The 27,483-nt window shown below is 49.5% G+C and overlaps 8 protein-coding genes across 8 annotated transcripts; 4 read left to right on the top strand and 4 right to left on the bottom strand.

The window, feature by feature from the left end:
• Nucleotides 1-313: 313 nt before the first annotated feature.
• ANOM_002248 (putative SNF2 family helicase) lies at nucleotides 314-7,271 on the bottom strand (the record flags this gene model as incomplete). The annotated part of the gene is made up of 5 exons (XM_015547505.1): nucleotides 314-617; nucleotides 666-5,603; nucleotides 5,738-6,469; nucleotides 6,671-6,815; nucleotides 6,890-7,271. The coding sequence occupies 5 exons, from the start codon at nucleotides 7,269-7,271 to the stop codon at nucleotides 314-316; spliced, it is 6,501 nt and encodes a 2,166-aa protein (XP_015410419.1).
• A 1,307-nt stretch (nucleotides 7,272-8,578) lies between these two features.
• ANOM_002247 (aromatic amino acid ammonia-lyase) lies at nucleotides 8,579-10,833 on the bottom strand (the record flags this gene model as incomplete). Its single annotated transcript, XM_015547504.1, has 6 exons — nucleotides 8,579-9,402; nucleotides 9,468-9,723; nucleotides 9,815-10,052; nucleotides 10,277-10,475; nucleotides 10,536-10,642; nucleotides 10,703-10,833. The coding sequence occupies 6 exons, from the start codon at nucleotides 10,831-10,833 to the stop codon at nucleotides 8,579-8,581; spliced, it is 1,755 nt and encodes a 584-aa protein (XP_015410414.1).
• A 953-nt stretch (nucleotides 10,834-11,786) lies between these two features.
• Nucleotides 11,787-13,061, bottom strand: ANOM_002246 (putative polyadenylation factor subunit CstF64; the record flags this gene model as incomplete). Its single annotated transcript, XM_015547503.1, has 2 exons — nucleotides 11,787-12,771; nucleotides 12,830-13,061. Coding segments are annotated over 2 exons (948 nt in total), but the record flags the coding sequence as incomplete, so codon positions are not given.
• Nucleotides 13,062-13,206: 145 nt separating this feature from the next.
• Nucleotides 13,207-14,572, top strand: ANOM_002245 (prohibitin subunit PHB2). The gene is made up of 4 exons (XM_015547502.1): nucleotides 13,207-13,426; nucleotides 13,497-13,565; nucleotides 13,644-13,999; nucleotides 14,066-14,572. The coding sequence occupies exons 1-4, from the start codon at nucleotides 13,243-13,245 to the stop codon at nucleotides 14,387-14,389; spliced, it is 933 nt and encodes a 310-aa protein (XP_015410416.1). The 5' UTR covers nucleotides 13,207-13,242; the 3' UTR covers nucleotides 14,390-14,572.
• Nucleotides 14,573-15,071: 499 nt separating this feature from the next.
• rmt2 (protein-arginine N5-methyltransferase) lies at nucleotides 15,072-16,306 on the top strand (the record flags this gene model as incomplete). The annotated part of the gene is made up of 2 exons (XM_015547501.1): nucleotides 15,072-15,352; nucleotides 15,424-16,306. The coding sequence occupies 2 exons, from the start codon at nucleotides 15,072-15,074 to the stop codon at nucleotides 16,304-16,306; spliced, it is 1,164 nt and encodes a 387-aa protein (XP_015410417.1).
• Nucleotides 16,307-16,788: 482 nt separating this feature from the next.
• Nucleotides 16,789-17,331, top strand: ANOM_002243 (uncharacterized protein; the record flags this gene model as incomplete). Its single annotated transcript, XM_015547500.1, has 1 exon — nucleotides 16,789-17,331. The coding sequence occupies one exon, from the start codon at nucleotides 16,789-16,791 to the stop codon at nucleotides 17,329-17,331; it is 543 nt and encodes a 180-aa protein (XP_015410410.1).
• A 207-nt stretch (nucleotides 17,332-17,538) lies between these two features.
• ANOM_002242 (MCM DNA helicase complex subunit MCM4) lies at nucleotides 17,539-20,791 on the bottom strand (the record flags this gene model as incomplete). The annotated part of the gene is made up of 5 exons (XM_015547499.1): nucleotides 17,539-18,126; nucleotides 18,191-19,383; nucleotides 19,437-19,508; nucleotides 19,568-20,446; nucleotides 20,500-20,791. The coding sequence occupies 5 exons, from the start codon at nucleotides 20,789-20,791 to the stop codon at nucleotides 17,539-17,541; spliced, it is 3,024 nt and encodes a 1,007-aa protein (XP_015410411.1).
• A 1,882-nt stretch (nucleotides 20,792-22,673) lies between these two features.
• ANOM_002241 (putative DUF221 domain protein) lies at nucleotides 22,674-26,387 on the top strand (the record flags this gene model as incomplete). The annotated part of the gene is made up of 4 exons (XM_015547498.1): nucleotides 22,674-22,840; nucleotides 22,893-24,348; nucleotides 24,417-25,290; nucleotides 25,378-26,387. The coding sequence occupies 4 exons, from the start codon at nucleotides 22,674-22,676 to the stop codon at nucleotides 26,385-26,387; spliced, it is 3,507 nt and encodes a 1,168-aa protein (XP_015410412.1).
• Nucleotides 26,388-27,483: the final 1,096 nt, after the last annotated feature.

Below are 27,483 nucleotides of genomic sequence, written 5' to 3'. Positions count from 1 at the left end.
GGGTGGTTGATATGACCTTTCTTGTTTCTCTGTTCTAATGCTTTCCCTAAAGCTGTCTTATCTAATGTCTATAACCTTTCATACCCGCTCTATTTCCCTATATCCGTGCATGGGTGAAATGCTTATAGTATCGGGATCTCGGTCTCCGGCAGCCTCTTGGACACCCCCATTCACCAATTCACCAACTCTGCCAGCCAACAACTGCTCTGCCCGCACAACTCAAACAGGTTTCTTTTAGAACCAAGTGCATGCATTCACGCAAAAACACAAAAGAAAGAATCACGTGTATCCTAAGCGAGATTTGTCTCACACATTAGAACGCGTTGTCTACCACAACAGACATCACTTCTCCTTTCACCACCTCCCACTCCTCAACTTCCTCCCTCGCAGCGAGGGTGGCCTCGCCATCTCTCTCGACCAGCACTTTCCCATGACGGCCTTGGAAGAGGGTAGTGTCGATTGTCATCCTTGCCAGCAGATGATATATGTAGACATGCTTGGCCTGTCCATATCGTCTGGCTCGTCCGATAGCTTGGGTCATCGACGAATCATAGTCGTACTGGGTCTGAGCAAACATAGGCGAGAGAAATATAACGTGGTTTGCACACTGAAGGTTTCTAATATCTGTTAGTAAAAACTGAGACACAAGTTGACAGTCAACTCACAACCCAGCAGCCATCTCGCTGCCCAAGTTTAGAATCAACACTTTGTTTTCACCAAAGCCACCGGCTTCCTGAAAGTTCTGGACCTTCTGTGCTGCCCTGCGGTCAGTTGCTATGATTGAAGTGTACTTGATCTTTGCCAGTTCTAAAGCTTTGGATGCGACGTCTATAAGCTCGGGGAACTGGATGAAGAGGAGGACTCGATCGCCTGTGGACACTGCCTGAATGATTTCGATCATCTTGTCCATTTTGCTGCCGCCGTATTTGGTGATTCTGTCCTTCTCATCGCGCATAAGAGTAGACGCGTCCATGACATTGAATTCTTTTCCAGAACCCCGGCAGCCTTCAACGTTGCACTCTTCTTTCTGAACCGTCTTCATGGTGCATTCTGAGCATAGGGCATGACCGCATGAGCCCAGTATGTTTATGTGGTTCGCTTTTTCTGTTTTCGTATGACAGGAACTGCATACAGCAATCTCTGACCCTGTCTGAACAAGGTGTAGTGCCTCTAAGAACCTGAGCGCTCTTTCCCGTGCCACCCACTCAAGGATCAGCTTTCGAAGACCACTCGTGACTGTTCGCAGCGTGAGCTTGAACTCGCTGATGTGGGTTGGCTTGACTGGAAGTTCTGGTGCTTTTTCTTTCTTCCCACCTTGCTTAACAGTCCTTGCACCCTTTGTACCATGCTTTGAAGCTTGTCCGCTAGCCTGTTTGTCATTCTTTGTTAGCTTCAATCTTTTATTCAACCCTTGTGAAGTCTTGTCAGAGCTCACCTCTTCTCCGGCATCGTCATTATCCTCTTTCAGCCCAGTCTCATCCTGCATTTCTGCATCAGATAAATCCTCAGCAACCTGTGCTGGATGAGAAAAGAATAGCCTCCAGTCATCTGTCTTTGAAGTGAGCATTGCACTCTTAATGAGTGGATATATCTTTTCCGTCACAGTCTTGTCACCAAAGTCGTGCGCCTTTATGCTCTCAATGAACTCGTGGAACTTTTCATATCTCAGGTCACAAGCACAGTATACCCACGCAGCGTGCTTGAACTTCTGCATGAGTTCTTCCTTGAGACACTCGAGCTGTTTCAATCGAGTCTCAATCAGCGAGCTGCAGGTGAGAGCTTCAGGTACACCATTGTGCCAGCGGCCCTGCAAAGCGAGAGATGAACACCGTTTGAGAAGGGCTTCTTCGCTTGTTTTGCTGCTTCCAATCACTTCATCCAGTCTATCTTCTTGATCACCCCTGATACCCTTTCTGCCACCTCGACGACCCAAACGGTTGTATGTCATCAACTGCTTGCACAACTCAAGATAAATCGCTGTCTCGGCAGGTGATTGCTGGATGAGAATTATATGTTCTGATGACAGAATCTCATCAATCTCTGCAACATTCTTACGAGTGAGCTCGTCCAAGAATCTCTGTGCAATATCGTGTCGTCGACGATGCCATTCCTCACTCCGAGGGGCCCGGAGCGCCTGGAAAGATTCTGCTTCTGATCGCTGCTTGCGGATCATCTTAAGTCGTGCGTTTTGTGACTGAATATCGTCGTCGTCGATACCGAGATGGATGCCCAAGAAGGGTGCAATCGTATTGACATCAGCAAAGTCGTTCAGCGGCGGTGTCCCAGATAGAACCCATTTCGAACGAGCCTGAAGCTTGAGAAGAGGCACCAGTCGTTCGGGGTTCGCAAAAGTGAACTCATCAATAACAAGTCGATTGAATGAGAATGCATGGAGAAGGGGAAGCTTGACCATCGTCCAATTTTGTTGAGTGGTGTTATTTATGCCGAACTCTTTTCTATCATCCCAGACTTTGGCCATCTTAACGAGTGTACGTTTGCGCTTCACACCTTGGCCCCTTTTACCAGAGCCTTGTGTTTTCCCAGAGCGTGATGCCGTTGGAGCTTCTTCATCCTCGCTATCTCCTGAATCACTATCGTCATCCTGTTCCTTTTTCAAGGCCGTGGGGTCGATTGTCCTAGGCTGGAGTTTCAGGAGTCTATCGACCCTGGCCCGAATTTCTTCGGGATCTTCCTCCTCTTCGCTAGCATCCGACTGCTCATCCTCACTTGATGGCTCGGCGTGATGTGTTCCCGCTTCGGTGCTAGAGTCTTGGCCTTTGCGAATGTCTGCATATTGGTCTCCCTTAAGCCTCTTGGAGGGGATATATGTGGAATTAGTTTCGTTGTCCTTGACTTCCTGGCGTCTAAGTTGGATCGACTCAAGCACTGCGCTGGGGCCTTGATCCACCAGGAGCTGTATCTGTTCCATCATAACCGCGTGTGCTTTAACAAACCAATCATCGAAATTGCGGCCTGTCTTTGGCGGGACTCGCGGCATGCCGGTGAACTGCTGCAATTTCTCATAATGATTCAAGCTGTTAAAGACAGCCCAAGAAGCTAGAACGATATCTGCCTGCTGAAAATCTCGAACAGTCTTCCTTCCTAATGCCGCCAGCCCGTCGATCACCAACACACGATACGTATCCTTGAGGAATTTCGTGATCTCGGACTGCCACTGTTTGATCATGATTTTGGGCACGACGATGAGAGTGGCATTTGTGGGGATGAGGCCATCTACGGGCTCTATTTCGGTCTGCTGGCTGTGCTGGGTATCTATCAGTCCAAGAGTGATAGCTGTTTTTCCATACCCAACGTCGTCCGCTAGGACACCGCCGCGGACGGTTTTCTCGACGCATACTTTGCCTTCTGCTCGCCACATCAGCATAGGAAGGAGGGCCTCCTCTACCTCTTCTTCGATGAAAGGCTCAATATCAGCACTCTCGCGGTGGACCATCCACGAGAGGGAGCGCAGCTGCTCAGGCCGCAGATCGAGCTGGAAGTTAGGCGGTTGAGCGCTTGGAGCATCGTTTCTGTTACTGACGAGATTGAAATAGGGGAACACAAGATGTCTCGAGTCATAAGAGTTGGGCACGACACGCCAGAAGAAAGAAGCTTTGTCAGAGACATTCGTGTTCAAGAGCTTCTCGTAGGCTTGATGCAGCAGAGTCTGGACGTTGAGCGTGACGCGCATATGTCCAGTATCATGCTCGTCGACTTGACGAAATACCAAAAAAGGTGGAGGTCTGAACTTGGTCTGTCGTTCGTACAGAGCTGCATCGTGTGGATCCTCGTATGCCTTGATTTGTCCTCTCGGGTTGCGACCCCATATGATCCGGGGCTTCGCTGGTACACACACTCCACATACAGGGCTGCCTGAATTGCCCGGTGACTTGTCTTCATTGACTGAGATCCAATCCTTGAACGCTGAAAAACCAACGGCTTTTTGGAGTAACCAAGAAACATCTCCAAGTAGTGTGGGGGATTCCACGGGATTAACCACCTCCCATGGCCCCTTTTTCCAGAAAGAATCGATCGCGGTGGCTTGTGCTTCAAAAGAGAGAAGGGTGATATTTGCACTACGACAGTCCCGGTTACTGATCACCATTGATGCGAGCGGCTTCAGATTGGAGCAGATGATGGGAGCATCCGGAACACAGGAAGCCAACGTGACCGCTTGCAGCTTGATAGATTTACGATAGTACACGTTGGTATACTTTGGCTGCGGACCCAGACTTGAAGACCGCCACTTGTGAGAAACTTCCGCAATAGACGAACGAGGTGCATATCCAAGAGTCCGTTCATGCTCCAAAGAAAAGACAAATGAGTCGTACATTGGCTCATCGAGCTTCGAGGGATCCAAAAAGAAGTAGACTGCAGGAGAATTTCCAACGGCCGGTTTCTTATGCAAACAACCATTCGCCGTTCCGCAGTGAGGAAGAAGATCATATGTTCCTCGAATGTCTATTCCAAAACTTTCGATATCATTATCAGAGCCATCGACCGCGATTTGTGTCCATACTTTGGATTCAGGGAAGCCTTTCACTTGAATGCCACATTTAGCTTCAAAAGATCCCACGCGATGTCCAGTTCCCGAAAACGTGAGCGCACGCTTTGAACTGATAGGGGAGAGAATCTCCCATTCGCCTTCCAAAAGAGAATTGGGCTTGGGAATCATACGTGCAATCGGTTTCGAGAAAATTTCGCGAATGAGACAGACGACAGGTTCATCCTCTGAGGGCTTTGCATGGAGCGACCAAGACGACCAAGAATCACTGACAACAAGACTCATAACTCCATGCTTACCCTCATAGGTGACCGTCCACACTGAACTTCTTTTGATGTCGACAAAACGGAACTCGTCGCTCATTAATAGAGCTACAGCGTCTAAGAATTTCTTCCAGACACTAGAGGGACAATCGATCGATATGTCCGCCTTGAAGACATTATAACATTCTTGTGAAACGCCAGATATAATCAGTCGAGCGGGGAGAGAGCTTCGGAGTCGGCTGACGAAATCTAACGGCTGGGTACGCACCAGTTCAGAAGCACGCCTATAATCATGAGTCGGGTTACCGGCACAGTCTGAGCAAGCGGTGTGACCACAGAGCTTGCATCGAAATATATCGCGCTTTGTGGCAGTTTGACGTTCGCACACGCAGTATCTCGCACTACTTGCGGCTTGGGCTTGGATGTCAGAGATGGTTACATCGGCCGTTTCGTCGACATTAATACTACCGGAAATGAGTTCATGATCGTGACACAGCTCAAACCGTTTGTGCCTCGGAACTTCTTTCTTCGGACGAGGCTGCTGACTACCTTTATCGAGTACTTTGTGGCCCACAATAAGGGCAGAGAGGATAGCAGCGCCGACGACCGTCGAACTCATCGCATTTCCAGCGAGTTGTTGAAGTTCCGCTTGGGTTTCGCGGGCAAGTATCAATCTATCCAACGGTAATCCCTGAAGAGAAAGGGACTCAAGTCCACAGAGAGGGCCACCTCTGGTGGTCAAATATGGGATGCCGGAGGGAGTGATACAGCCCACGATGCCGTACGCCCGGGTGTCAACCTCTCGGTCGATGCCCTGAGATAACTCGATGCAACGCCTGGAAAATGAATGTTAGCAAAATGTATTTCAATATCCCCCGCCGTGGGAGGGAGGGTGGGAGGTGGGGGAGAAAGGAAGAGGAAGATTGAGGAGTTGGAGTAGGGGGAGAGGTGGGGGTAGAAGAGTGCTTACTCTTTGTGGTTCATGTCATACCCTTCCACAAGCTTGCGAAGGAAATTGGCGTCAAGCGTATCCCAGACTCGCTCTGGCATACTCCGGAGCCAAGGTTGCCAGGTGAAATCCGGCATCTGAGAAGATCCGTCCTCCTGCGAGCGAGTGAACGGGCGACGGTGTCCCAAGCCCATGTTCATGCGGTAGTTCTGGTGCCTGACTTGGTATCGCTCCCAACTGTAGACTGTATGCGACGCTAGCCGTGTCGTCATATCGTTCTCTATCTGCTCCAGTCTACGATCGTCAGGGTCCATCAGGAACATACCGGCCGGTGAGCTCGCAGGGCGCTTGAACTGAGACAAGATCTTGACCCAGTCCGCCATGGCCGTTTCCTCCAGACCGTGCTCTCGCATCCGCTGCCTGTCAATGCAGAGCATGTACCCTCTCTCGCGGGTTTGTGGGAGGTAGTATGCTTTGGTGTCTACCTCTGCATGGCACGCGAAGTAGTCGATACCGCCCCATGCCTCGGCGATCTTTCCCCATGGGGCCGTCCGTACGTTCTCCAGTACGACGATTCGCGGCCTGTACCTCTTTGCGTAGCCGAGGATCCCCCAGAATGTCCCGCCGGATTCTCCGCTGTCGTCGAGGGTCTTGCGCTTGTTGTTCAGTGAAGAGAAGTCAACGCAAGAGAATCCGGCGATTAACAAGTCTGGGTTCCTGGGAACCTTCTCGAGAGAGCCATAAGCGGTTTGACTTTTCAACGACAGTTAGCGGAGATCTTGTCAAGCACGGCGTCTCGGACTAAGGGGGTGAGGTTAATGCAACAAGAGCTAAAGCAATAAAAAAGTTTGAAAACAACAGCAAATCCCAAAAAAGCATAAAAATAAACACAACCAGAGGGAAGGGAGGGCGGCACCAAAAAGAATAAATAAAAGAGGAATCGAGCGAACTCACGCAACACGGTCCTTCAGTTGAGTCACATCACGAAAGAGCAGACGCGGATGAAAGTTATTATCGATATAGCGCTGCTTGTAAGGCACAATCTCTGCACTGAAAAGATGACGAAAACTGAAGTCTCGATCGAAGTGCTTCCTCAGATCTATCGAAGACACGCCAGTCAGGTAAGTCTCACCCTCATGAAACAAGAAAGACTAAAATGAGGGAAAAACTCACTGTCCTGTACCAACTCCAGGGCCAACAACGGACTCTCAGTCCCCGAGCAAGCAGTTACGATCCTCAGAGGTTTTGATCCAATATGCTGAAGGAACTCTCCAAGATTAAGCTCCAGTGCTCGAGCAGTGATGGAACGATAGATGTCACTCAGTTTATGAAGAGGAGGGAGATTCAAAGCCAGCTGTGTGCTGAGCCGTCTTTTGCCAAAATGCGGTTCTGATCTAATGACTTCTGGCAGCTCAGGGTCCATGCCGATAGTCTGGGATTCGATGAGAGGAGTAGAGCTTGGACTGGCCTGTCCAGCATCGGTGGTTTGGGTGCGTCTAAGCTTGGTTGCCCTCGCAGAGGGAGTAGAGGAGGCGGGTCTCTTGCCACGAGCCATTCCGAATGCATGTAGGAAGATGAAGCGTCTGAAAGAAGAGATAAATGAGGCCTTGCTGATCCAGAAAATATTCTTCTGTAAGAACAAGCTGTATGAGCCAGGGTGTATGCAAATGAGTGCTGTAGGGCACGATGCTGTCACGTGTATGAGGATAGTGAGTGTGCTTGGGAGATGAAGACATAAGAGAAGAAAACAGATTTGTGGACGTGTGTGACTGTGCCCTAGGGGAGACAATGAGAAATTCACTGACTACAAGGGGTAATCGCTTCGTTTATAGTGAAATTGCATCTGTGCCTCCACAGCCAACTATTTGCTGTGTTGTGTTTCATGTCTGGCAGTGAATGGGATAACATATACCCAGAGGGGGTATGTCTGCCCCGACAACGCTGCTCTCGTTGGGATACTACAACAGATGGAAGAGATGAAGACCGTGAGCTACAGGCTTTGCTTGATTTCTCCTTTATGATTGAGTTATATCCAGATACACAGTAGCTATATATGAATGAGAAGCATCCAAGACACCCACGCTCCCCCAAAAGCACAACAACCAAGTCCACCACAAAAAGGTCGCTGGCTCAAAACCACTCTTTCTTCTAGGATAGAGCAGCACTTTGTACCTGGTCAGTAGTACCTGGCATTACCCTGGCCTTTGGTACCCACAGATCATGGAATCTTATGATCTCTAACGTCCATCAAGACGGAAAATTTCCAACTGTCAAGGATCTACCGTTCAGACAGAAGTAAAAGGATACTAAACTGTAAGGACTGCAAGCATGATAACCGGGCTAAACGGTTGATGTGCTTTATATATCCGCTATCTTGTAGGCCCACTCTTATCACTTGCACCCTTGAGGCGACCTGAGAGAAGTTGGAGAATGTTAACTCTATACGTATGCTGAAATTTTACCCCTGGTTATCTACCTTGTGACACTTGAGTGAGGATATACATGAGATTTTCAACAAACTCTTTGATTGTGTAGGAGCAGTTATCCAATTTTGCAAGACATCTTAACATAATTACCTGGCCGTGGGGCCGATTAGCAAGATACGGAAGCCTGAGGTTGGTTGTGCTTTTACTTTCCGGAGATCATGAGTTGGCTTCAAGAGTCAAGTCATAAATAATATGCTAAGGTTCATCTATGTAACAATTATGAATCGCAATCCAGGCACAGTAATGATAAGGGGGGATGATGTGTGAGTACAGCAGAAGCTGAAAGTAAGCTAAGTAATCCTTTTGATGAAATTATCCGCCAGGGTGATTCAAGCAATTATGCAAAGTCTATACTTGCAGAATCTGGATCATTAATTTAAAGTCGGGACATCCGTAGACTTCTTATCTTTGTCAAAGAGTCATCCGCACTAGAGCTTTTTGAAGCAAGAGATTCCATAAAAGGACCCATTAAGCTGCCGTCGCGAATAGCCTCATAGATGATTGATATCCAAGATCCAATGGTCTTTTTCGAGCGACCGTTGAGGGTATCATTGTTAGCTGTCGGGTGCTCCACGAAGCCCAAGTGGAAAGGAACGTTGAGATCTCGGCGAACAGTGCGGTAAAGAATCTTAGCACCAGCGCCCAAGAACTCTTCGGTATTTTGCTGATTGAAGAATGCGTCTGCCGTATCCTGGTACGTCTTGTTGAGAAGGGCGGCAGCTTGGGTTTCCCATCGATTCAGATCCGAAAGGCCTGGGCCGCGCTTCTCTTTCAGAATATCTAGTAGTGTAGGAATAACGTCTTTAACGGCTGCTTGCACTCGCTCAGGTATACCCTGACGAGTTGTTGTCGACCAGCTTTTTGCGATATTTTCCCATAGGGATTCGGTCAGATTTGCAAGCTCTGAGTCTGATAGGTATGAGGAGAAGAGATCCGATGTAAGCAGATGGAGTTGGGGTTTGACGTTATCGAGGTAGGTCAAATGTAGTACTCGGAGATCCAGGGCCTGGCATCCAATGTACAGACTACAAGCGCACATGAGCGACACTATTTCGACTGCTTGCATGGTGTACCGACTTGATACAAAAGCCATGGAGTTGATTGATTGGTTGCGCATTTCCGCTGCTTGTACGTGCGAGCTCACTGGGTTGGCCAGATAAGCCAACTCTGCCATGTATGAGGCCATGCTGATATCGACGCCTTTCATAGTGAAGGAGAGACTTGGGTCATCGGCGACAAGATTGGTAGGAAGCCATTGTTAAGACTTGGGTCGACAAGTTCAGTAGACTGTGAGAAGAGGAGCCTGCCAAACATCTGAAGGCATGATCTTGTCTTTTCCATAGCAGAAGTAACAGAAACCGCTTGGAAGTTGCCTCCGTGGAGAATATCCCCGGTCTCCGGGTCTATTAGTGGGTTATCTGTTGTTGAGTTAAGCTCAACGGTGACTTGCTTATGCGCGAGCAGGAGGTCTTCCAGCTGAGGTCCGATCCACTGAGGCACACATCGAAGCGCATATCTATCCTGCATCAAACCTTGGCGAGTATGAGCTTCACACCTTGAATACCCTGAGCAAGACGAGATCCCTGGAGGAAAGAAAGGATATTCCTCGCACATTCCATTTGACCGTCATGAGGCCGAATAGCAGAGATGAAGGGATGGAAGCTCTCAGCATTACCCATGAGGCTTCTAAAGCCACAGCTGAGATCGCCTGCACTAGCACGACCAGTTGATGGGTCTCGTACATAACGAGACTCGACAGTGCTGCAGAGAATGAAGTGCCGTTGACCAGACCTAACCCCTCCTTAGGACCTAGCACTTGAGGCTCCATACCGGCAGACAAAAGTGCATCTCTAGAAGACAATATCTGGGGTTTATGAGAATTCTGTACGTGGACATGCACATCGGGATTGCCTTCAATCGCGCCTGCAATGTAAGAAAGTGGAATGAGATCTCCAGAAGCAGAGATGGAGCCTCGTAAAGGAACAACTGGTGTGATGCGACTCTCTAAAAGCTGCAAAATGGACTTCATCACTGAAAGCGTAACTGCAGAGTGGCCGCGGGCGTCGAATTGCACCGAACCAACATGGCTGCTCGCACCCAGGGAACGGGCACAGCATGTGAATCCAGGCGACCTTGTCGCTCGAGATCCACATTGGTATCTTTATCTGAGGCGACCAGCACACCTGCTTGCAGAAGCTGGGAGAGTCCAGATTGCAATGCGACCACTCGATCCGTTCGAGAATCAGCACTGCCGCCGAAGCCAGTATTAACACCTTCAAAGAGTATCAGTACGCCCCGTTCTAAAACACTTTAAATCAAAAAGAGGCACTGACCGTAAACGTGATAGCCCTTGTCCAAATGGTCTTTCAGCACCTGCACGCTTGCTTCAATCTTTTCAAGGACACCAGGATCCGTAGTGATCTTGGGTATGCAGCCATAACTGTTCAGTGTCAGAATCACCCAAGTAATTGTCACAAGATTTAGAGGATGTACTACTTACTATGCTACTGCTACTATAGCAGAGATATCAAGGCTAGATCCGTCAACGTCAAATGTACCATCTTTCAGCAAATTCTGTAGGCGTTGACGTGCCTGATATGCAGTCTGCAGGTGGGTCTGGAAGTCACTCATGTTCAACAAGTCCATTGTTTCCTCAGAATAAAGTTTCCTTTGTTTGAGGTGACAACAGCAACTTCAGGCTCAGGAGGGCTTTAAGTAGTTGTTTGTCACAGTATTTCAGCGGGAGTGTAATCCGAATCCGTTATCACGCAGCCTATAACCATGGAAGACAGTCTCACAGCGTGCTGATGACACGGGTCGATCGTGAGCTAATGCGAGACTATCCCCTTGTCGCATCTGATCGGCATCCTTGGATGCGGGAATTCCACTCGAGAGCTGAAACAATCGACTATCTCTAGAGCGTGGTTGGTCCTTCCTTCTAGTCTTGGCTTGTCACTAGTGGCTCGCGTACTCTCTAGCTGCATAAGCGCTATGAGGTATATGATACATATTCTGTACTCTTGATGGAATGCTTAGCCAACTGAAATGTCAATGGGAGGGTATGCGACCCCAGCCTAAACGATAGGGTTCAGGGGATGTTGATCTTCACGCGCTAGGATCTCTAGCTGAACCAGACTTTCTGTCACCACAAAGATAGACTTCCAGGAATGACCAAAGTTTAAACCTGCAGAACGTGGCTGGGGTGAATGAATCTGGAAATGGTCAGAGACAGAGAGAGAGAGAGAAAGAGAAACCTCGCATTGGGGAATGTCGGTCAGCAAGACAGGAAATAATCGAGTAAAGTGGAGGATCTTCCATTTTCGGACGAAGTTGCATTGGAAGAATCCGCTTGACTCCGTTGTGTGACACTCGAATCCTTCAGCCTGGCTCCTTTTTTTTGTGTGTGTATCTTTTCTTTATTTAAATTTGGGTCTCCATAATACTCTTCTCATACTGCGCAGTGTATTAAATTTACGTGAAATCTGTGTGGGTGAATTAATTTATGTGGTGGCGTAGGGAGTGGAGCGAAAAGGGGACGACCGAAAACAATCAAGATATGGGATATCTACTACTATCAATAGCCTGTACTAAAACGAAGTATACATTCCCTTGCCAAATCACATGAACCATCTTGCGCCTTCCCATTTGTCATTGGAACATAGAAAGAGGCCAAAAAAAGAAAAAGACAAAAGAGGAAAGAGTAAATCAAGTATGGAAGTTTCACAAGTACCAAAATCATATAAGTCCGTTGGTCTAGATCGATCTCGCTATGTCATCACCGCATGGCACCTTGCATTAGCTGCTGTCGTAGAAGCATGATTTGATTCCGTTCCATCGGAGGTAGTGCGTCGATAGCCGACTGTGGCATACTGAGTACTTGCTGCAAGAGTTCGTCTTGCCCTGGCATTTGCTGCTGAGGCTGAGGTGGTGTGGAGACCGGACCAGGTACGGCTGAGAATGGCTGAAAAGACTGCGCTGCGGGGGGAGCGGCAGCTGCCGCTTGGGGCTGGGCGGCCTGTTCCACCACTGTTCCTAACGTGCCGTAGTCGACAAGGTTCATCAGGAGCAGGGCCTGGAATATAGCGTACGCAAGTTGAGGGGCTTGCCGCAAAAGTTCCGTAGCGCGTGCCGGGTCAGCCATGACCAATGACTTCATCTGAGAGAGTACATCGAGGAGTTGATTCGGAGGGAGAGAGGAGAGTGTTTGGGAGATTGCGTTCGGGCAGTCTAGGTGCGGAGGAAGGTCCACGCCCGGGGGAAGAGGCGGCAGAGGAGCGGATGACTGCTGTGCACCCATCTGTCCATCCTGTCCCGGTACCTGAGACGTCTGCGAATAATCTGGGGGTATCGAATCCTTCTCGTTGTTGTGAGGCCAATCCACGCGAATCTTCCGTCCCATGACCTCATAGTCATTCAAGTTGCGAACTGCGGAGGCGGCTGCATCGGCATCGGCGAAGTCTGCAAACCCATATCCTTTAGGTTTTCCTGTCTCGGGGTTCATCATCAAACGAAATTTGGTTACTGTGCCCGCGGAGCTAAGAATGTCTTTAACTTGCTCCTCCGTGAGATCTGACATTGGGCGTTAGCGTCAATTGTATGAGGGCCTTTGTCACATGGAAGCACCTACTGTATGGGATGTTTCCCAAAAAGACACTCTTTCCGGCTCTTTCAGGAGGCGCCATCTTTGCCGGAGTTATAGACAATCTGCAGGCTCTTTCTACCGATGGGGCGTTAAGGCGTAAAGACTCAGAGTGCAAATGGCTCGAGGGCGGTTTTGGCAGGAGGCGGAGGTTCCCACACACTTCCGATTCAAGCGTAAGGAATATCTTGTATCACAAAAAGAATTCGTAGCCTACTCTTGAACCCCAGTAGACAATTTGGTGTAGATGGATTAAGTTGACGGGCAGCTTTACTGGAAGCTTGAGCTTTGAAGGCGGTGACCCAAACGGACGATTTGCCGGAACATCGAAAGAACCTCAACGCCGGCTCCGTCACATCATCTTCTCTCATATTATTCTACTAATCTCTCAAACCACCATCATGGCTCGGAACCCAAGGGAACAGTGGGAGAGACTCCAAGTGATTCTACAGAACCGCGGAAGCCGTGGAGGGTTTGGCTTCGGCGGCTTCCCCTCCGGTGGGGGTCGTGGTGGTCTGGGGCTGTCGGGAGCTTTGATCTTGCTCGGTGTTGGTGGATGGGCTATATCAAACTCCCTCTTTAACGGTGAGCATGTCGGAATCCATCTATTTGTTCCGATAATATAAACAAAATGGCTGACTGAGGCGGTTTCCAGTCGACGGTGGTCACCGTGCAATCAAGTACTCGAGAATCGGTGGTGTTCAGAAAGAGATCTACAGTGAAGGTATGCCGGCGTAAATCTTCTCTTTTTGTCTTCCTTCCATCTCTTTGATCCCGTGCTAACTATTTATCTTCACGTCAGGTACTCACATCAGGATTCCATGGATCGAAACGCCGGTTATCTATGACGTGCGCGCGAAGCCGCGGAACATCGCTTCCCTCACTGGTACCAAGGACTTGCAGATGGTGAATATCACCTGCCGTGTTCTGTCAAGGCCCCGGGTGGATGCTCTTCCACAGATCTACCGTACCCTTGGACAGGATTTCGATGAGCGAGTCCTCCCTTCGATTGTCAACGAGGTCCTGAAGAGCGTGGTTGCGCAGTTCAACGCTAGTCAGCTTATCACCCAGCGTGAGAATGTCGCCAGGATGGTTCGGGATAGCCTCGCTCGCCGAGCTGCTCGCTTCAACATTGCTCTGGACGATGTGTCGCTTACGGTATGGTTCCCAAACCTTGTAGGGATCTGAAATGTTCAAAAACACTGACGTCGTACTCTTTGACAGCACCTGACCTTCTCCCCTGAATTCACCGCCGCTGTCGAGGCCAAGCAAGTCGCCCAACAAGAAGCCCAGCGTGCTGCTTTCCTGGTTGACAAGGCCCGCCAAGAGAAGCAAGCCTTCATTGTCCGCGCCCAGGGTGAGGCCCGTTCCGCCGAACTCATTGGTGATGCCATCAAGAAGAGCAAGAGTTACATCGAGCTGCGTAAGATTGAGAATGCTCGTCAAATTGCCCAGATTCTGCAGGAGAACGGTGGCAAGAACAAGCTGTACCTGGATTCCCAGGGTCTGGGTCTGAACGTTAACGCCAACGTCGAGGACTCGAAATGAGAAATTCTCTCTGGAAAGGAATAATGACAAAGACGGCTCCCCGCAGATGAAGTTCCTGGGGAAGCCTAGCTTCGCTATTATATTCAGTTGGTTGCATCGGCCCTCATTCTCACTGGCGCTACTGATGTCGCTTGGGAATGGACGATTGGGGGTGTGGGATAAGGTATCTGTACAAATAGTTTCGAGTGATTTTTAGGATTCTCAAAGCAATCGGGCGAAATGTTTCTCTTCTCTTTCAATATGATTTGACTACGAAATGCAATAATCATCCTGGCCATATTCTCTTGGTAGATGACCTGGCGTTGAGTCTCTGGCTATGCTCCGCGGAATGCGATTGGCTCCGCGCGCGCGGAGTTGATGAACGCGGCGGGCGGAAATTTTATATCAACGGCGGGGAAGAAATATTTCACTCCTACACTTCAAAGCCGACTCCAACCCAGTCGCTCTAATACAAGGAAACCACTGGTACCTCCCACTTGCCCACCTAAATTCCCTATACCAATAAATCTCCCCCTCGACCAGCAAACGGTAAGCCCAGCCTTCAATCATCCTACCACTGCCCCGCACCAATCCCAAAAAACCCAATTCAAGCACATACTTGAACCTTAGAGAGACAGGACAATCTAACAAGCAATTTAGATTAAATCCACAGAGAAGAGACACAAAACCAAGAAAAAAAAAAATGACCGACCCAACGACAGAAATCAACGTCGACCTCGACGTCCAAGAAATCCTCCTCGCCGCCTCCCAACACGACATCCCCAAGCTCCGCCAACTAATCCGCTCCAACCAAACAATCGCAAACCCCGTCAATGTCAGAGACCCCGAAACGGGGTACGCGCCGTTGCATGCGGCAATTTCGGCCTGCGAGCCTGACGTCGACGAGCCGAACGGCGTCCAGACCAATGGAGAGCAGACAGACGACCAGAAGAGCGTTGTGGAGAAGGGCTCGGCGACTGTGAGGTTTTTGCTGCAGGAGGGTGCGATTTGGAATGATCTTGATAATAACAATGAGACGCTGGGTGTGTTGCTAGGCGACTGGGGTTGGGCGAGTTGTATGAGCAGATGGTTGATGCTGGTGTGCGGGCTGAGTTGCTTTTGAACCGGTTGGATGGGTATGAGGAGCTTGAGGATGATGATGAGGAAGAAGAGGAGGAGGGAGAGACGGCTGAAGCTGGGGCTGCAGAGGTGGAAGTGGAGAGTGAATCTGTTCCTCAGTTGGTCGAGGCTGCTACAACTTCTACTGAGACGGGTCCCGATGTCACCAATTCCCGGTATCTTGATTCGAATTTGACATTCCAGAATGACCGCTTGCTGGACCAGGATCAGAACGGTGTGATGATGGCTTGGGAGTCGGATATTATGGCCAAGTCGGCGAAGAAGCTTCTGCCTACGTCTGGATTGCGTGTTCTGAATGTCGGACATGGTATGGGTATTGTGGATGGCTTCATCCAGGAGCAGTCGCCTGCAGAGCACCATATTATTGAAGCGCACCCGGAGGTTGTCGCTGAGATGAAGCGGAAGGGCTGGGGTGAGAAGCCGGGTGTTACGATCCACGAGGGCCGATGGCAGGATATTCTCCCTGACTTGGTCGGACAGGGAGTTATGTTTGATGCCATTTACTACGATACATTTGCCGAGTCGTACGGCGACTTCCGGGAGTTCTTCAGTGAGCAGGTCATCGGACTGCTTGAACAAGAAGGAAAGTGGAGTTTCTTTAACGGTATGGGAGCGGACCGACAAATCAGCTACGATGTCTACCAGAAGGTGGTCGAGATGGACCTGATGGATGCTGGATTCGATGTTGAATGGGAGGAGATTGCGCTACCCAAGCTGGACAACGAGTGGGATGGCGTGCGCAGAGCCTACTGGCAGATTGAAAGCTACCGTCTGCCTCTCTGCAAGTATATGGATTAGAAAAATATAGAAACGATTTATGTTAGAGACATGCCAAAATTGAAAATAATAGTTGAACATAGTTATATCTAGTGCATATAATGCTTTATATTATCCTGTGTATGATACGGAGTAGAGAGAAACCACACTCAAACACGCCCTTCATCAAGAGACACCGCTCCTTCCTATGTTGACCATCTTATAGACGACAATCAGTGGAGACCTTGCTCCTGAATTCACTCTCAACATTTCATACTATTTTCCCGAAGACTCACCGCAGCTAACTGCGTACTTTATAATACAGGATAGAATCCCATCTACGCAAAACCCCCAATATCACTGCCTACCAAATAGCATAAATCCTCTTGATGATTGGCTAGACAAAGAAAGCAGCTTACTCCAGTCCGTACCTACCAACATCTAAGTGAGTCCCCCATCACCTCAACTTCACCAACCTCTTGCAAACGGGCTCTATCATCCAACACCCCTAAAGAAAAGAAGCAATGTCCACCTCCCCAATCTACTACATCCCCCCAAGCAGGGCCCCCCAAATCCTGTCCACGAAAATCCTCCGCATAATCGCAAGCCCCCACGCCCAAGTCCCCGTCGAAACAACCAAGAGAACAAACCACTGGTGCTTCTACCTCTGCACGTCAGAGACGACGTGCGTCGCACTGGACTGTCAGCCTAGTCATACCGTGCCTAGTAGTGTTTTGGCGGGTGGGTCGAAGGCGTATGTTCTTTTATCTGAGTTGAGGGCGCTTGCGGGTCCGGATGCGCTGCTTGAGTTTGCGGTCAGGGTGGATGTTAGGGCTGGGTTGACTGTGGGGGACGTGGTGGATGTTTTGGTGGAGAGTGGGAGGGAGAGGTATGAGTTTGATGCGGATGGGGTGGGGTGTCGGTTTTGGGTGACGGAGGTGTTGGAGTTGTTGCTTAGGGTTGGGGTTCTGGTGGATGCGCAGCAGGTTGAACGTGCGAAGGGGATGGTGAAAAGGCTGTGGCCTGAGGGGACGGGTTTAGATCTGGATCGCGGGGCGTATTACTAGCGATGAATTCTTTGGTTATGATATGTGATATATTTTCAATTATCTATTGTTTCGTTCGTGAAAGCCGATTAAATGAATATCGAACTGGACAAAAAACACCAGACACCGTCCCTGCCCTGGTACCCTCGAATCCATGCGACTGACTCAATATACGCTTTCCCAGATTACATACAAACTGTTCCGTGGCATCATGATCCCATCATTTGATTACAGAAGTCGACCTCCAATACGCCGGATGCTCCGTCGTGCACCCTCCCCTAGAACGTTCACGTAACCTTCCGTCTCCAGCGTGCGGACTGCCTCTGTGAATTGACCGCCATCCACCTCGCCGCTGCTCTGCTCAGTCAAAGCACGATAGACATCGCCCCAGCGAGGAGTGGCGCCTCTGCTGCTAAGCTCGTCGATCACCGCGAGGAGACCACGCTTCAGGGCCTCCCGCTGGCGTCTCTCGCTCGCGCTAGTGCCCTCAGTGAGCAGACCCATGTCAATCAAACCTGTCCGCGAGTCCGTAGCCGCCTGCTTAATAGCAGATCGGATCAAACGCACTGCCTCCGCAACATCTTCTGCGGTCACCTCAAGCGACAATCGCATGCGTGCATGGGCCTCTGACAGTCGGATCATAGACTCCAGTTGACGAGTGGTCGCCGTAATTCTCCGATCAGATGAGCGGATGTCGTCTCCGAGCTTGCGCATGTTCACATATGCATCCGAGAGAGCTTTACCAGCAGCCGGGGTAAGAACGGGGTGAACCTTGGTCTTGGCATAAGTGATATATGCTGTCAGGAATTCAATGGGCTGCAAGTTTAGAAGTTTGATTAGCACAGTGTCAGAACCACTGGGTTCGAAATTCATTACTTACCAAGACTTCTTCGTCGCTTGCATTTTCTGGCTTGTCTTCCAGGTACATATTGACCAGATGCTTGGCCAACCGACGATCTTCTTGCTCGTCCACACGATCCAAAACCAAGTATACCAAATCAAAACGGGACAGCAAGGTAGGTGGAAGGTCAATGTTTTGAGGAACAGGCAAATTGGGGTTGTATCGGCTACCAATAGGGTTCGCGGATGCAAGGATACTGGTTCGAGCATTCAGCGTGGTGATGATACCTGCCTTAGCGATGGACACCGTCTGCTGCTCCATGACTTCATGAAGGACGGACCGTGTAGATTCGTTCATCTTGTCGAATTCGTCAATACAGCAAATACCACCATCCGAAAGTACCAGGGCACCAGACTCGAGCACCATCTGACGCGTGTCAGGATCCCTAGTCACGTAGGCTGTGAGACCGACAGCGGAAGAACCTTTGCCACTGGTGTAGACACCTCGAGGCGCGATCTTGTGGACATAGCGAAGCAGCTGGGATTTCGAAGTGGACGGATCACCGCAAAGAAGCACATTAATGTCACCGCGGTAGCGTGGGTTACCACCCTTCTGGAAAGACTTGTTGGTGCCTCCAAACATCTGGAGTAGGATACCCTTTTTGACATCATCCATCTCATAGATGCTAGGGGCGAGAGACCGAGCAAGGAGTTCATATACATCCGACCGGCTGGCAGTTCGCCGGATCTTTTCCTCTTCCTCAGCCGTGAGTTTCCGAACCTGCTCAGAATCTCCAGCCGCCTGCTCAGACAACTCTTGTTCGATGGTAGTCACGTCGATGCCCAGCTTCTTACGATCGATCTTTTGCACGTGCAAGACATCAATGTACGTCTTGAAAAGTGCCTTCTGCGTCCGTTGGCGGGGATTGACGCGCACAGGGTTGCAGCGGAAGATACCAGTCACTTCAACTCGATCACCAGCCTTACAGACATCCACCAACTCATCGTATACGCAAAGGGAAACAGAGTGGGGAGTTTGACCGTCGGGCACATTATCCGGCGTTTCTTGCAATTTGATGACCTGCTTGTCGGCAAAAACACATCGGTTGTGAATGATCTCCATGCTGTTTCTTTGCTTGCAGGCAGGGCGTGGGCAGATGGTGGGCTCCGCGATCTTTCCACGATCAATGTCGACTTGGACGCCGTGATTACAAGCCTGGCAGCGGAAGAAGGCTAGAGAGAAAGTTAGCCAGCCTGGACGTAAAAATATCGTACTGCGAACTCACCTTCTTTCATATCCGGGATGATAGGTGTCGCGCGAATGACAAGACCTTTGATACTCACAAGCTTGTCCATATCTAAGGTGTATGTTAGCAACTGAATTGATTCAATCGAGAGGCGTATATATTGAGCATACCAGCTGGATCTAGGTCTCTCATGTTCACACTAGAATCAAGTCCGAAAGGAAGAACTTTAAAAGCCTTTGTCTCGACTTCGCCAACAAGATCCGGAATTTCGGTCTGTGGCATCCGACCAGTCTCACTCATGGCATCCGAGCTTGGGACTGCGGGTGCAGAACTGAGATTCCTTGAGTGCGACTGGTTGCGTTGGTTCTGAGTCCGCAGGCGTTCCATCTCTTTGATTGCAAGTTCCACCATAACATCCTTGATAGTCTGATCCATCAAAGGAATAATCTCCTGGGGATATGCGTGTAGTTGATGCCACAACTTCAAGGTCAACGGGTACGCTTTGAGGTTCTTCGCATCTAGATTCAAACTAGCCACACCCAGCTGGCGCATTGTGTTCAACATGTTGATGTATTCTCTCTCCTCTGCGGAGTCTCCCAACCTGCGGGTTTCATCTTCTGTTGCACCCTCGGCCCACAGACGATATTTAGTTGCAAAGTTGTAGAGAAAGTTCTTGAACGCGGACATAGAATCTTGAATAGAGATGTTGGTACCCCAGATAACGCGGGTAGAGCTACCACCCAACGCATCCGCCTCCGAAGTGCCGGGGTGAATGTTCGAGAAGGTTGCATCTGACTGTGGCTCTCCATCGGCGGCAGGTATTCCATTGGCGTCAACAAAGACTCTGCGTCGTCGACTAGGTGTAGATCCAAAACCACCCGAATGGAGATCATTGCGACGGGACACGACATTACGATGGCCGCCTGTAGCCGAGCGTTCTGAGACAAAAAGAGCACCACTGCTACTGCTAGGAATATCGGAGCGTCCTGGTTGGAGGCTACGAGCGCGAGTTGGGCTAGAGCTAGGCATGTATCGGATCGGGGAAGAGTCTGCTATACGTGAGCAATCAGCTAGTATGTAGGAGTTCTTGTGGTTGTCGTACCTGCGATAGCGGTACGGTTTCCCCGTGGTGTAGTCTCCTCTTGGTCCATGGTGGATGATGCCCTGATAGGAGAACTGGGCTCATCCATTCTCACATCTGGTGTCTCGGCGCTGCTGCTATTATCTTTGGCCGGGGAAGACTGATAGAACATCGGTGATGACGAAGGAACCGCTGCCTCACCCCTTAGACGACGAGAAGCGCGGGGAGTTGTTTGTGCATCTGCTACCCTTGGACTGCTGGCCTCTGCCCTGGATGGGCGACCCCTACGACGAGTTGAAGTCGGAGAAGACATTGTGAGTCGGTCCTATTAAGTGAATTATCGCAATTGGATGGACCGACAAAATCAAAATATTGGGGTTGCTGGGGGGGGGAGGGTGGTTGAGAAGGGTTTGTTTGTACGGAGTTGGGATCGATCAAGTGGAGTTTCAATTTGCTAGATTCTTCGTGGATTGCAGGACGCGTTCGAAACGCGTTGACGCGTTAAGTGGTCACGTGGTATACGAGCTGACTGGGGTCAACAATATACTCCAATTATTTTAAAATCGAACACCATTTCAATATATGCTTCCCTGTCTTTTCTTTCTTTTGATCGCAAACAGGATTTTTTCTATTTGTACAGGGGCCATCATTTGACGTTTTTCCTCAGGCCGGTAGCAGGGACTTTCATTGTTCATACAGCTGTGAAAGAACATAGTTACGTATATATTTTCTCGCCGTATTTAGAGCTCTGCCTCTTGCCCCCATGTTCCATCGTAATCCATGAGGACTTGCATACACAGCCAATTGTGCCGTCTTTGCATGAATAAACTCGCCCGATCCTGTTAAAGATCGTGGCGCAACCAATTAAAAGTATCGATCTCTGGAAGAGGAGTGCCATGTGACGGTCTATATTACGAGAGTTGTGTGCAGCATAAATTTCTAGCGAAAGAGATCAAAGAAAAGCACAAACCCACGATGGCGACAGTTTGAAAAAGGGAACTCGAAAAACCCCAGGAAGCTTATCTGATCTTACCCTATTTAGGAAAATATGGAAAATATACTATTCAATCATATGTCCAGAACCGCTCCCATAGGAAGCAAAGCTGCTTCCCACCGTTCAATATCTTGTCGTGGCCGTCTCCCCGTATAAAGGTGCGTCTATTTTACATCGGTTTACTCCGGACTCCGACGTAGATAGGTAGCTGGCACTGCATCCATGACGGGATTGGTAAAATATTGCTCTTTCTGGTTAGAGCATTAGCCACATCCTTCGCGTGAATATTGGTCCCTGGTCCCTTGAAAGGCCCACGGTTACCTAGTACTTCTACCGCACCGCCACCTTTGTTTATCCAATAAGCTGTAACCGCCCAGGCCCCTTAGGGCTGGATCTATACCAAGAACGGTATGGCTCCACATCCCTAATAGAGAAAGTATCGACATTCAAGATCGTCACAAAACGAGGAGTAAAAAGAGACAAAAGGGTTGGTGTCTTCCCAAATTAAATTGGCATGCTGCTTTAACACATCAGTCATGCACTGTCCTTACCGCTGTCACTTGGGTAGGGAGGTAATGGAGAGGACTGTCCATAATTTAGTGGCATAATCCTTCAATCAATTTCAGGGGAAGTTGAAACACCAAGCAAGCGCTGGACCCCAGGCCAAACTGCTAGTTTCAGCAGGCGCCTGATGTCATTTTCGGTGGACGATCCGCCCAACCCCAGCACTTTTCCCACAAATCGTGGCGCTTCTTCCCTGTTGACTTGGCGGCGACCTAAACGATGAATGGTTGATTCATAACACCGTCAACGCCGCTACTGTCATGCCTTTATATACTCTGGTCCTTCAAATATCTTCGTCTTTTTCTTCGCCGCCCACTTTTGACTGTGTATCTCTTTGCAACCAAGGCAAAGGGTCGGTGTCACTCTGACCTCATCCACTTACACACTTCCAACACGATGCGACCCCAGTTTTGCAGTTCGTGACTTTGAAGCTGCGGTATTATCAGATCCCATACAATTAAATTTGTGGAGTCTTGTCGCTACCTCTATTTTCTCTCATGATATTCTATGAACGTTGCTAAACCTTACAACATTTTTTTATCTTGTTCTTCTTCTTTTCCTTTTTTCCTTTCTAGGGTTTTCTTTTTTCTCTTTTCGTAATCGGTGAACAGTTACATGAACGGCGTTACTGATAACGATGGCCCAAGATCTGGGATCGGCCCTTGAACACGCCGGTGGCACCGGTCAAAAGAGTGCAGGTATCCCGATCAACACTTTCCTCGCCTCTTTAGCTACTGCCATCGTCATTTTTGCAGTACAATTTTTACTCTTTTTGCTTCTCAAATCGAAGCTCACCCGCATCTAGTGAGTGCGACAGTTGCCGTGGATGAGCGCAAATGCTAACATGACTGGTTAGTCAACCTAGGACCTACCTCGTGCCGGACAGAGAACGTACCGAACCATCCCCTCCTGGTCTTTTCCGATGGGTTGTCCCTGTATTTCGTACCTCTAGTACTGAGTTCATACAAAAATGCGGCCTGGATGCATACTTTTTTTTGCGATACCTACGCATGCTTCTCAAGATTTTTGTCCCTCTAGGTTGCATCATTTTGCCGGTTCTGCTACCCTTGAATAAAGCTGGAGGCAAAGACCAGCATTATAAAAACGGCACTGAATCTGGCAACACATGGAATGTTACTGGTCTGGATCAACTTGCCTGGGGCAACGTAACCCCAGAGAACACCAGCCGTTACTGGGGACACTTGATCATGGCTATCATCACCATTGTCTACGTATGCGCAGTGTTCTATGACGAGCTGAGAAATTATATACGCTTACGACAAGCCTACTTGACATCTCCCCAACACCGTCTACGAGCCTCTGCAACGACTGTCCTGGTGACAGCAATCCCGGAAAGGTGGCTCACAGTAGATGCCCTCGCTTCACTTTTTGATGTCTTCCCTGGTGGTGTTCGCAACATCTGGATCAACCGCAACTTCGATGACCTCAACGAAAAAGTGAAGCTGCGGGATGCGTTGGCTTTGAAACTTGAGGCTGCGGAGACTGATTTGGTAATCAAATGCAAGAAAGCTCAGTTGAAACAGGCGAAGGCCGAGGCAAAAAAGTCTGGGGTAAAAGCAAGAAAGACTGCTAAAGAGGAGCAGCGGGATACGGATCGGAAAGCTTCACTGATGGCTATGGATGCTGGTATCAGTTCTGGTGACCCACACCAAGCACACACTCTTGCTGAGGTCTTACATCACGATGGCTCACAGGATCAGACAGAGCCAGGGAAACGAAGAAGACTGAACCCCTTTGACCCCGCCATGGAGGCTGCAGGAGCCGTTGGTCATGGCGTGGGCAAGCTAGGAAAGTCCGTCCTTGAAGGATTCAAGAAGGTCGAGGGTGGAATAGATGGAAAGTTGGCTCGATCTGGTGGTTTTGTACCAGACTCCTCGGTTGCTCCTCAGGATGGCTCACGCTCATCAGAGCACCGTCAGTCTGAGTCTGACAGCATGGATGTTGCAGACCGTTCGCAAGCACGCACAAATGCCACAGATTCGGGCGTCACAGGCGCAACTGGATCCAAACCTAAACGGCCTTTCTGGAAGGCTACAGGATCAAGCAATTCTAAACTGAGCCACAGAAGTGAGCCTGACGAGTTTCCTTTAACACAACGTGAAAGTATCTCGATTGATGAGGAGAGGAAAGATGCACCGACAGAGAAAGAAAAAAACAATAGGGATAAACGAAGAACTCGAACCGAGGGCGAACAATTGGAAGGAGAGGAGTATCCTGTCGCCTACAACGAAGACTTCGACAATGAGGACTTCGGAGAACCTCTATGGAAGAATATATCAGACCAAAGGACCGTGATACCATGCGACTGCCAATCTTTGGTCTTAGCTGGATGCCCTCCCTCCCGCTTATAGGCAAGAAGGTAGACACTGTCGATTACTGCCGGAAAGAAGTGGCTCGTTTGAACTTGGAAATTGAGGTGGATCAACAAACCCCCGAGAAGTTTCCCCTGATGAATTCTGCCTTCATTCAATTCAATCACCAGGTGGCTGCGCATATGGCTTGTCAGGCAGTCAGCCATCATGTCCCCAAGCAAATGGCTCCTCGCATTGTGGAAATTTCTCCAGACGACGTAATTTGGGACAACATGTCGATCAGGTGGTGGGAGCGCTACCTGCGAACCTTTGGTATCCTGACCATTGTCTGTGCGATGGTGGTTGGGTGGGCTTTCCCTGTGGCCTTCACTGGTTTACTGTCCCAGCTGTCGTACTTGGAAGAAGCGTTTACGTGGCTCAGATGGATATCCAAATTACCAGAATGGTTTATCTCTGCAGTGCAAGGTATTCTACCTGCACTGTTTTTGGCCATTCTGATGGCTGTGTTGCCGTTGATCCTCCGGTTCCTCTGTCGGACCCAGGGCATTCACACAGGTATGGCGGTTGAACTCACAGTTCAGAATTATTATTTCGCGTTCCTCTTCGTTCAGCTATTTCTAGTCGTCGCCATCTCGTCCAGTTTCTCGACCATCATCAGTAACGTCGCGAATGTCACGAGCTGGCCTCAACTGCTTGCGGAGAACATTCCTCTTTCTAGCAATTATTTCTTTTCGTATATGATTCTTCAGGCGATGTCGGTGAGTGCTGGTGCGTTGGTCCAGGTCGTGAACTTAGCGAGCTGGTTTATCCTCGGACCCTTGCTCGACACAACGGCCCGGACAAAATGGGCACGGACTACGAATTTGAACCAGATGCAGTGGGGAACTTTCTTCCCGGTGTACACCACCCTGGCATCTATAGGTATGTATTTGTTTGCTTGCTATTGCCTGTTTTTTTTTTTTTTCTTTTTTTTTTACACGACTAATAGCGCTGACGGTTGATCTGTAGGATTGATTTACTGTGTTATCTCGCCTCTCATCCTCGTGTTCAATGTGATCACATTCGGCTTATTTTGGTTCGTGTACCGGTATAACACGCTATACGTCACCAAATTTCGCTTTGACACCGGTGGGTTGCTTTTCCCTAAGGCAATCAACCAGTTGTTCACGGGCATATACTTTATGGAACTCTGCTTAATCGGTCTATTCTTTTTGGTTCGTGACGTGCAGGGCACAGTTGCCTGCAAGGGCCAAGCCATTTGCATGATTGTCGTTCTTGTCCTCACAGTCGGATACCAAATTCTGCTGAATGAAGCCTTCGGCCCCCTGATCCGTTATCTACCAATTACGTTGGAGGACGAGGCGGTGCGCCGGGATGAGGAGTTTGAGCGTGCGCAACGTGCCCGGCTTGGGTTGCTTCAGGATGATGAATTGAACGCTGATAGAGGTCAACTGTCGGACCACGAAGAACACAGGGGCCCCCAGACAGATCAAGCAACTCATGATATTGAGCTAAAGGATATTGAAGCTAGCATGGAGCTACGGACTGAATTCCAGGACAGGCGGCCCAGTCTCGGGCCTACGCGTCAGTCTTGGGCTGACAGGTCCTCACGGAGCCGGTCCAAATACTTCGGCGCCAACTCGGACAGCTCGGTCCCGACAGTGCAGCGGATTCGTGAGAAGGTAGTGGCGGATGCTGAAGCCCAAGGCCCCCCTACCAATCAAGTGGCCCCAGCTCTGTTTGCTGGTATCCATGACGAGCTGGAAGATCTCACGCCGGAAGAACGTGACCAGCTAGTTCAGCGAGCCTTCCAGCACGATGCTCTGCGAGCCAAGCGTCCCGTGATCTGGATTCCGCGGGACGATCTCGGAGTCAGCGATGACGAAGTGTACCGGACTCAGCGGTTCAGCAAGCACATCTGGATCAGCAACGAATACCAGGCATTGGACGGCAAGTGCCGAACGGTCTTCAGTCGCAGTCCGCCGGACTTTTCGGAAGTGGATCTCATCCAGTTATGAGGACGGTATATAGAGCCTTAGAACATCGACCACCAAGCTTGTGGTTAGCTACGACCTTGCATGATGATTTCACTGATTTAGCTTTTGTCCCCACTGGCATGGGTCGGCGTTGGACTTGTACATGTACATAAATACAACTAATTGATTGACTTTATTCTCCTTGAACATGTTCAACTCTCCTTTACAAACGTAAATCAGCCCTAAGCTTCATCTGTAGTCCGCTGCAACGAGTCAAGCTAGGCGGTAGATTCGTCGGATGTGCAAAACTAGGCACCGTGGCGGGAAACAGTGATTTCTAATATGTTTACGCAGAGGCTCCGCCCCGTCGAGTAGTGGATCGTCCCTGCGCTGCGTAAATTCTCTGAAAGCTCAAGGAGTACCACTAGGGACTTGGCTTCTCCCTGAGAATGCTTGACTGTTCCAAGGGTCACTCTATCGAACAGATTAAGATTAATAAACAATTTATGACTCGCGGGAATGCCGAATCCCTACCAACCCCGGTCTCCAATTTTGACGAGTGCCGCAAGCGAGGGCACTAACGGTTTCAGACGTCAAGTATAAAGCCACGGAAGTAAACCATGGGGGGGGGGGGGGGGGGGGGGTATGCAGCAGCAATTAGAGGCGATATGTGAAATACCGGAGTTGTCCCGAACTCAAGGTTAGATAGTACTAATCTCGGTTATTTAAGCTTAGATACCTCCATCCATTCAGGATCCAGGATTAAGGCACGACTCTAAATCTCTGAAGAATGTTTGCATAACAATTTTTTTTTTTTCTTCTTTTTTCCGTCTGGGGGATTCGGATGACGTCGGATCTCCCCGAACGACAGAGGGCGGAGTTCCGAAGCATTACTAGCTTTGTAGAAGAATCTTTGGGAACCGATTTTTGACCGCAAGTACGACCAATAACAACATTCTTCAGGCAGCATTGGCTCGCCCGATGCCCTCGTTACGAGTAACGAAGAAGCTACTCGATAGCGTAGTCTAAGCCCCAGTCAATTGAACGCCCACGGGGCGACCCACCGGCACTTCCTTTACTGTGGATTCCCACGCAACGCGGGTGTCGTTTTCTTTCACTGTTTAATGTCTTCATTGGC

The sequence above is a fragment of the Aspergillus nomiae genome, assembly GCF_001204775.2.
Source record: "Aspergillus nomiae NRRL 13137 chromosome Unknown contig00030, whole genome shotgun sequence".
NCBI lineage: Eukaryota > Fungi > Ascomycota > Eurotiomycetes > Eurotiales > Aspergillaceae > Aspergillus > Aspergillus nomiae.
This window is presented reverse-complemented; position numbering and strand designations above follow the sequence as displayed.